Here is a 9572-nt window from a genome sequence, read left to right as displayed (position 1 = left end):
CCTCGCTTGTGCGCGCTCTCTCTCTCTCTCAAATAAATACTTTTTTTTTTTTTTTTTTAATGAAAACCGCTACTTTCTCCTGGCCTCCATGGATTCTGAAGAGAAATCTACGATCAGTCCAACAACTGTTGCCCTATAAAATGTTATGTGTCATTTCTCTTTGGTTCCTTTCTTTATTTCTTTTTTCAAATTCCAAAAAGTCTTTATTATATACAGAGGGGAGGGGTTCAGTCCTTCTGGATTGCTGCCTTCTTTGTAGCTTCTCAGACATTGCTCATTTCTTCTCTCTTTTCTCTTGGCATGGGTGTGTGTCTCCACCCTTTTCTTGAAGAACTTAAGACACAGTTGTCCTTGGAGACCTTGCGCAGCTCCATGGAACGTCACTCATATGGGCGAAACCATACACCTCTCAGATCACATCCTGCATGAACATGGTGTGCTTGGTGGGGCGCCTGCGGCGGTGGCTATGCCTCGGCTTGCTCATATTCTTAATCACTTTGCTTGCGTTGTCGAGGCCCTCTCCATAGGGTAGCGCAGAGCTGTGGCTGCTGCTCCTCGGTGGCTCCTGCAACAGAACGCTGGCTCCTAACAAGAGTCTTCGTCCTTAGTTTTCAGAAGTTTGATTATGATGTGGCTTTCTTTGCATTTATCCTATTTGGGATTTATTCAGCTTCTTGAATCTGTAGGTTTATGTAGTTACCAAATATGCAATATTTCAGCCATTATTTCTTCAAATATATATACACCCACACACATATTTTTTAAAGATTTTATTTATTAATGAGAGACAGACAGAGAGAGAGAGAGAGGGAGGCAGAGACACAGGCAGAGGGAGAAGTAGGCTCCATGCAGGGAGCCCAACATGGAACTCGATCCCGGGTCTCCGGGATCATGCCCTGGACTGAAGGCACCACTAAGCCGCTGAGCCACCTGGCCTGCCCTTTCTTCAAATATACTTTTTAAGATTTTATTTATTTATTTGAGAGAGAGAGAGAGAGAGAGAGAGAACACACAAGCAGGGGCAGCAGCAGAGGGAGAGGGAGAAGCATACTCCACACTGAGCAGGGAGCCCCATTTGGGCTCAGTCCCAGGACTCTGAGATCATGACTCCAGCGGGAGGCAGATGTTGAATCGGCTGAGCCACCCAAGTGCCCCAATTTTTTTTTCTCTCTGTTCTCCTCCTGGAACTTCAATGATGTGAATATTAGATATTTTGTTATTGTCCCAAAAGTCCCTGAAGCTCCTTTTGTCTAAAGAGGTACCTTTTAAATAAATAAAAAAAAAAATCTACTTATCTTTTGTGTAGACTTCGATCTATTTATTCCCTGTTGTTCAGAGTGGATGACTTCTTTTCTTTTCTTTTTAAAGATTTTTACTTATTTGAGTGTGGGGAAGGTGCAAGCTGGGGGAGGGACAGAAGGAGAGGGAAAGAGAATCTCAAGAAGACTCCCCAGTAAGTGGGAAGCCCAATGCAGGGCTGGATCTCAGGACTCTAAGATCATGACCTGAGCTAAAGGCAGATGCTTAACCAACTGAGCCACCAAGGTGCCCCAGAGTGGATCATTTCTATTGAGCTATTATCAGATCACCAGCTTTTTCCTCTCATATCCATTCTTCCATGGAGAAGAATAAGCTTCTTCCAATGAGTTTTATTTCAGTTATTGTATTTTCAGTTCTATATTTTCCATCCAGGGGATCCCTGGGTGGCTCAGCGGTTTGGCGCCTGCCTTTGGCCCAGGGCGCGATCCTGGAGTCCCGGGATCGAGTCCCACGTCGGGCCCCTGGCAAGGAGCCTGCTTCTCCCTCCTCTGCCTCTTTCTCTCTCTCTCTGTGTCTATCATAAATATAAATAAATAAATCTTTAAAAAATAAATAAATAAATTTTCCATCCAGCTATTTGTCTTCTAATTCTTTCTGAGACTATATTTTTTGGAGGGGGGTGCAGAAGGAGAGAGGGAGAGAATCTTAAGTAGGCTCCATGCCTAGCATTGAGCCTGACAAGAGGCTTGATCTCACAACTCTGAGATCATGACCTGAGCCAAAATTAAGATTTGGATGCTTAACTGACTGAGCCACCCAGGTGCTCCTAAGACTCTGTATTTTTACATTTTTTCTCGAAAAAAAAATAATAAATTTTTTCAAGAGGGTTCATGACTGCTCCTTGAAGCATTTTTACAAATTACTTTAAAATTCTTGTCAGAAAATTTCATTATCTATATCATCTTGGTGTTAGCATCTACTTATTGGCTTTTTCCATTCTATTTAAGATTTTCCTGATTTTTGAAATATTGAGTATAATAAATTATTTTCTCTTGTACCCTGGATGTTTAGGGTATTGTGAGACTGAAATTCTTTTTTTTTTTATTTTTTTAAGATTTTATTTCTTTATTTGACAGAGAGAGAGAGAAAGAGCACAAGCAGGGGGATCAGCAGAGAAGCCCAACGTGGCACTCCATCCCAGGGTCCCGAGATCATGACCTGAGCTGAAAGCAGATGATTAACCGACTGAGCTACCCAGGTGCCCCTATAATTCCTTTTTAAACGTGGTACTGCTGGGGCAATAATCAGAGCTCTGTTTACACATCCCCAGTACCACTCACTTTGCAAAGTGGCTCAATCACAATTTTTAGAGTTTTGAATAATCTGTCATATAGTTATTGTAAAATGGCGTTAGGGCTCTTGATGGGGTGGGGATTGCTGGTGATGAGCCCCAACCATAGTTTCAGGGAACTGAGAGCTGGGCTAGATGTCTGAGATAGCTTATCCACGTGGCTGGCAGTTGATGCCTAATGAAGTTGGGAGCATGGTGGTCACAAGGTGGTCATCCTCACATGACAGCTAGCCTTCCTCCTGAGTGAGAGTCTCAAGAAAACCAACCAAAATGGCTTTTTTTGACTTAGACTCAGAGGTCATGCAGCACCTATGGCTATACATGAGCTACTAAGGCCAACCCAGATTCAAGGGAAGGGAACAGAAACATTTCAAAGGTTTTGAAGACCTGTGTCCAAACTATTGCAGTCTTCCTTCTGACTGCAAAGTATTTACATTGTTTCCACATGCAATTTACTCTTCCTACAATGTCACAACTCTCATCTATTTTGCATCAGGCTCATAATCAAAGCCCATGGCCTCATCATTTAGATCAGAGCCAAGTGTTGAGGAGGTCCTATTAATGCCTGGATATTGGAACTCTGGAGCACTTCTGGAGTGAGGGATGCAGTTGCAACTATTTGGGAAAGCAATAGATGAGTATTTAGGACTGCACTGCTTATTGTGGTAGTCACCAGCCACATACAACAATTCAATTTAAATTAAAGAAAAATGAGGGGCACCTGCGTGGCTTAGTCAGTTGAGCATTGGACTCTTTATTTGGGCATAGGATGTTATCTTGCGGTCGTGGGATGGAGCTCTGCCTTGGGTTCTGCCCTCTGGTCGGCTTGAGATTCCCTCTCCCTCTCCCCTCCCCCACTCACATGAGAGCTCTCTGTCAAATAAATAAATAAGATCTTTAAAAAATAATTTAATTAATGAATTAAAGAAAAACGAAAGAAAACCCCACTAGCCAAATGGTTTTTTTTTTAATTTTTTTTAATTTTTATTTATTTATGATAGTCACAGAGAGAGAGAGAGAGAGGCAGAGACATAGGCAGAGGGAGAAGCAGGCTCCATGCATCAGGATCCCGATGTGGGATTCGATCCCGGGTCTCCAGGATCGCGCCCTGGGCCAAAGGCAGGCGCCAAACCGCTGCGCCACCCAGGGATCCCCCACTAGCCAAATGTTAAGCACTAAATAGCCCCATGTGGCTGGTGGTTACTGTATTGGACAGCACAGACAGAACACATCCAACCTTGCAGAAAGTTCTATTGAACAGTGCCAACCAGACAATATAAGTTCAGGTATACCCTGTGCCCCAGAAATGCTACTCTGAATATATGTCTTAATTTGGAGTCTCCCAAAAGCATGCCCTAATCCAAGGGGACAGAGGGTTTATCTGGGAGGTAGCCCCAGGAAACACAAGTCAGCAAGGAAATTGGGACTGAAGGGGAAAAAGCCAAAAATGGTGCAGGGTCTGGGCTACTATGAGGCAAGCCAGGCACCAGCGCATTTGCCTAAAACTGAGAGTGATCCCCCAGCCACCCTGTTTTCCCACGCTAGTCCCAGCCCTGAAAGGGTGACTGTTATGAGCAACTAGAGCTCATTCCTACTGGGCGGGACCCTCCAGGCACTTGAGGAGTCATGCAGAACACACCTTAGAATCAACCACTAAGAAAAAGGGAAGAAAAAATATTTATTCACCAGCTCCTAACACTCCCTGGTAGAAGATTGCCCCTTGGGAGAATTAATCCTGGCCCTTCCAGTCTGTTCTGCCGGCGGGCAGGAGAAAGACCGCAGAAGGAGAAGAAAGATTACAGGCATATAAGGTGAGAAGCTGTCAAGGTGTTCAAGAGCTACCCACCAGATCTACAAGTGAGTGAAAAAAATGAGCTGAGGGGATATGGTGGGGGGCACCAACTGGGGTGCTATGGTATATCCTAGAAAACCTCCCACTAAGAGGATATGTATGAGCCTTATGGTGATGGGGAGCTAAAGACAACCTAAGTGTCCATCACTGGGGCAGTAGATAAGTAAGAGGGCTGTGGGCACACCATGCAATATAATGTAGCAGTTACAGAGGACTCGGTGTATACCACTATCTGGAGAGACCTCAGAAACACACTGCTATTTTTTTTAAAGGAAGAGTTAGAAGGAAATTTATAACACAATCCCATTTATATAGATTGGAAATACATGTACACACACAAAATCACAAATTATAAAGATACATCTTTGCAGCTATATAGCAAGTGCATTAAAGTGGGTACCTGTGGGTAGGTGGGGTGGGAGTGAGGAACGGGTACGGGAAAGGTGGGGGAGAACCTTAGAGAGTCTTTCATGGGCCAATTGTGATTCTATGTTATAATCTGAAGAGTATGATTAATAACTCTCTGCACCTAAGGGCCAAGAAAAAAAATAAAGGAATGAAAAAATATGAAGTGCCTGCACATCAAAGCAATTCCCTACCTGCTACACAATTATTATTACCTTGGGGGGTGATGATAACAAGGCAACCAGACTCTGTCTGCCTTCTGGAAGCCCTCCTCACTGCCTTCTCCCCAGGCAGCCCCTCCGGTCCCGAGCAAGTTCTCTGGCCCCCAGCAAACGAGGAGTTCCCTGCCCTTTCATGCTACCCAGAAGGAGAGACAGGAGAGCTGCTGGCTGTGACTCCCAAAGGTTCCCGTCTTCTCCTCTGGCTGTTTATAGAATGGGGGAAAGCAGACGAGACTCCGTTCAGAACGCAGCTCAGCCATGACCCAGCTGTGGGATCTCAGGCAGGTCATTTCTTCCTTTCCTGTGCCTCAGTTTTCTGGATGGTAAAATGGGGACAACCACAAAATTAACAACCCACGGGAATGTTCAGAGCATAAAATGAGTTCCCAGAACAAGCTTAAACCGATGGGGGGAAGCTCCCTCTCTCGCATCCAAGCAGCCTCACCGCACACGCCCTGCCCCAGTCCCTGCCCTGCTGTGATGGCTTCCTATCCCTCTACCTGCCTTGGCCTCATTCAGTGGATTCCCCAAATTCTGGGAACCCCTAAACTAGGTCTGAGACTCCTTAAGATCGCTCCTGGGCTGGAATTTCAGTTTCTCTTTCCTTTTGGGCCAGCTCCAGGCTCATCTGGCCCCACCCACACCTGTGATTGTGAAAATCGCAATTTCATTTGCCTTTTCACTTTACACACATCAGCCAAGATTGCTCATTTAGCCTGGCTAAAAAGCAGAGCCATGCAGCCAGGAAAGCAGTTACCATCTGACCATGGCCATTGCATGGGTGCTGGTGCTAGTGACTGCAGGCCTGAGCTTGGCCAGAGCAGGCCCTGTCCCCACTTCCAAGCCCACCACGGCCTGGAGGGGCTGTGACATTGGCAGGTTCAAATCTCTGTCACCAAGGGAGCTGGAGGCTTTCAAGAAGGCCAAGGATGCTTTGGTGAGTCCCCATTGTTATGGATTAACCTCTACTCCTCCTGCTTTGGACCAGCTGCTGCCTTGGGACTGTGGGCCTGGGCCGACCTCCATCCTCCTGCTGTGGGCTAGCCTCTAGCTTCTCAGCTATGGGTAACCTCTGTCCTTTCTGCTGTGGATTAAACCCAAGCCCTCCTGCAAGGCCAACCTTCATCCCTGCTGCTCTGGGCTAGCCTCCAGACCGCCCCCCCTACCCCCATTGTGGGCTAACCTCTGCTCTTACTCTCTAGGAATATTCACTAAAAAACTGGAGTTGCAACTCCCGCCTCTTCCCTAGAAACCGGGACCTGAGACAGCTACAGGTGAGCTGGAAGTGAGGTCACTTTTACCCTCACCTGGCCCCTCTCCCTCGCTCCCTAAGTGGCCCTTCACCGCCTTAATCTCACCTGTTCCTCTCCCTCTCTTTCTAGTCTCAACTTGCCAGTCCTCTGCCCCACTCCCTGTCCTTCCTCAACTGCTCCCCTGACCCTATCCCTCCCTTAGGGCCCTTTCTATTGCCTTTCTGTCTCTCCCCACATCCCTATCTCTTTCACTTGTCCCCATTACTTCCACTCTTACCTAATTGCTTCTTGTTTTTCTCTTCTCTCTCCCGGGGCCATCTCCCACCCAAGTCCTTTGCCGTGGCCGGCTTGTCACTGTCTACTCTCAATGCTGATTCGCTCCTCCTCCCCTCCCACCTGTCCTCCTCACCACTGACTCTCACCTGTGCCCCCCATCATCTGTCATCCAAGGATCTTTCCCAGAGTCCACGCCTCCTTCCTTTTTCACCTATGCATCCAACTGTCCTCCTCCACCTGCTTCCTTAACCTGTCTCATTTCATGCTTCCCTGTCCTGTCTTTTCAAACTTCTGTGACCCCCTGAGCCACCTTCCACTTGTCCCATTTCACTCTTTCACCTGTGTCTTGCCTTGGGTTTCCACCTCACCTGTATCCTTCATCTGCATCTTTCCTCATGCCTTCCCTCCTCCTGCCTCCCTTTCACCTGACCCATCACCTGTTCCCATTCTGTGTCACATATCACCTGCACTCCCAACCTGTCCCCATTCTTTTTTAAGATTTTATTTATTTATTCATGAAAGACACCGAGAGAGAGGCAGAGACACAGGCAGAGGGAGAAGCAGGTTCCCTTCAGGGAGTCCAATACGGGACTTGATCCTAGGACCCTAGGATCATGCCCTGAGCCGAAAGCAGCCGCTCAACCACTGAGCCACCCAGGCATCCCCAACCTGTCTCCACTTAATGGGGCCTTCTTCTTGCCTATACTTCCTCACCTTTCCGCCTCGCCTGTTCTTTGTCACCACTCCTCAGGTGTGGGAGCGCCCTGTGGCCTTGGAGGCTGAGCTGGCCTTGACACTGAAGGTCCTGGAGACCATGGCTGACAGGTCCTTGGGGGACATCCTGGACCAGCCCCTTCACACGCTGCGCCACATCCACTCCCAGCTCCAGGCCTGTGTGAGTGCTCGGGGCACCCGGGCCCTGTCTGTGGGTTCTGGGCATAGGGGACCTCACCCCGCCGCCCCAGGTCCTGCCTCACACACCACCCTCCTCGGCCCACGGGTCAAGGCTCAGCCCCCAGCAGGCCCCCAGCCCCGAGGCCGCCTCCACCCCTGGCTGCATCGGCTCCATGAGGCCTCAAAGAAGGTGAGTGACTCGAGAGGGGGATGGATGCCTGGGCCCTGGGTAAGGGACGGGTGGATGCACAGCAATGACAACCATGTTCCCCTATCACAGGAGTCTCAAGGCTGCCTCGAAGCCTCTGTCCTCTTCAACCTCTTCCGCCTCCTCAAAAAGGACCTGGAATGTGTCGCCGTTGGAGACCTGTGTGTCTAAGGACCAGGACCCTCCCCTTATTTATGCATGAAACCCCAGGTCTACCCTAAGTTATTTCCTCTCACCCCTTATTTATGGAGCTGTAGTACTGACCTAGCTCCAAAACTAATCCTTGTTTTTCTACTTTTATACTTTTTTTTGTGCATATAAACCATAAGGAATTGGAACCTTCTGGAATGGGGGAATTCTTTTTTTTTTTTTTTTGTAAGATTTTATTTATTCATGAGAGACACAGAGAGAGACAGAGACACAGGCAGAGAGAGAAGCAGGCTCCATGCAGGGAGCCTGATGTGGGACTTGATCCTGGGACCCCAGGATCACGCCCTGGGTCAAAGGCAGGTGCTCAAACCACTGAGCCACCCAGGTGTCCCTGGGATAGGTGAATTCTTGAGTGTGTGTACAATTGTGAGTCTGTGACTGAGTGTTGGCATCTGTGATGTCAGTAAAATGCAGAACGGGCTGTGTATATATATGTGTACCTGACGTCTGTGACTGTGTGTGTGTACAGATTTAAGTGAGGGTCTACCTGAACCTGAGTCTGATACCAGATGCATAAAGGCAAATTCATATGTGTGCAGTTCTGTGTGCATGTGTGCACATGCTTATATGCCTCTCTGTCTATCCCTACTTGTGTGAACTGGACATCGCTCTTCTCCATGGGTACCTAGGACAGATGGAGGTCTATATCAATCAAGATGCTTTATCCTATAATGAGTATCAGAAACCCAACTCAAATGGGTAAAGCAAAAATGAATTTATTATCACGCATAACAAAAAATGTCAGTAGGCCGGGCTGTTCTAGAACTGGTTAATTCATTATCCAAATAATGGCATTGGGAACCAAATTCTTTCTATTTCTGTTGACTGATTCTTATGCTGGCTGCCTCATGGTCTCAAAATGGCAACCACAGCTCCAGCTGTTACAACCAACCACCTCAGATTTAATGCAATAAAAGGACAACCAAAAAATAATAATAAATAAATAAATAAATAAATAAATAAATAAATAAATAAATAAATGAAAGGACAACCATTTTATCCTGCTCATAGATTCTGTGGGTCACGAATTTGGACAAGGCTCAATGTGAATATCTTGCCTCTGCTCCAGTGTCTGGGACCCTGATCCTCCTTCCAGAGTTTTGTTTTGTTTAAAGAGTTATTTATTTATTTATATACAGAGATAGGGAAAGAGAGTGTGAGTGGGGGAAGGGGCAGAGGGAAAGGGAAAGAAGCCAACTCTTGGCTGAGTTGGAATCCCAATGCCCAGCTCACGCCCACAACCCAGACATCACTACCTGAGCTCAAATCAAGAGTTGGGTGCTTGGGATGCCTGAGTAGCTCAGTGGTTAAGCATCTGCCTTCAGCCTAGGGCCTGATCCTGGAGTCCTGGGATCAAGTCCCACATCGGGCTCCTGCATGGAGCCCGCTTCTCCCTCTGCCTATGCCTCTGCCTCTCTTTGTGTGTCTCTCATGAATAAATAAAATCTTTAAAAAAGAAAATGATTTTGAAAGAAGTTAAAGAGGACAAGTCACCCAGGTGCCCCTCTTCCACAGTTTTCAAAAGCAACGAAAACCAGGGCACCTGGGTGGCACAGTCAGTTAACTACGGGCTCTTGACTTTGGCTCAGGTAGTGATCTTGGGGTTGTGGGATCGAGCTCTGCCTCAGGATCCTCTTTTGCT

General features: G+C 47.2%; 1 protein-coding gene and 1 pseudogene across 1 annotated transcript; one reads left to right on the top strand and one right to left on the bottom strand.

Annotated features, from left to right (window-relative positions):
* Positions 1-227: 227 nt before the first annotated feature.
* LOC140609507 (large ribosomal subunit protein eL36-like) lies at positions 228-5857 on the bottom strand (annotated as a pseudogene).
* IFNL1 (interferon lambda 1) lies at positions 5227-7978 on the top strand. The gene is made up of 5 exons (XM_072812518.1): positions 5227-6026; positions 6292-6363; positions 7370-7519; positions 7625-7702; positions 7793-7978. Exons 1-5 carry the CDS (start codon positions 5856-5858, stop codon positions 7889-7891), a joined length of 570 nt encoding a protein of 189 aa, XP_072668619.1. The 5' UTR covers positions 5227-5855; the 3' UTR covers positions 7892-7978.
* The last annotated feature ends 1594 nt before the right edge of the window (positions 7979-9572 follow it).

Source organism: Canis lupus, chromosome 1 (genome assembly GCF_048164855.1).
Source record: "Canis lupus baileyi chromosome 1, mCanLup2.hap1, whole genome shotgun sequence".
NCBI classification, from domain to species: domain Eukaryota; kingdom Metazoa; phylum Chordata; class Mammalia; order Carnivora; family Canidae; genus Canis; species Canis lupus.
The sequence above is the reverse complement of the archived record's forward strand: the minus strand, read 5'-3'. Positions and strand labels throughout refer to the sequence as shown.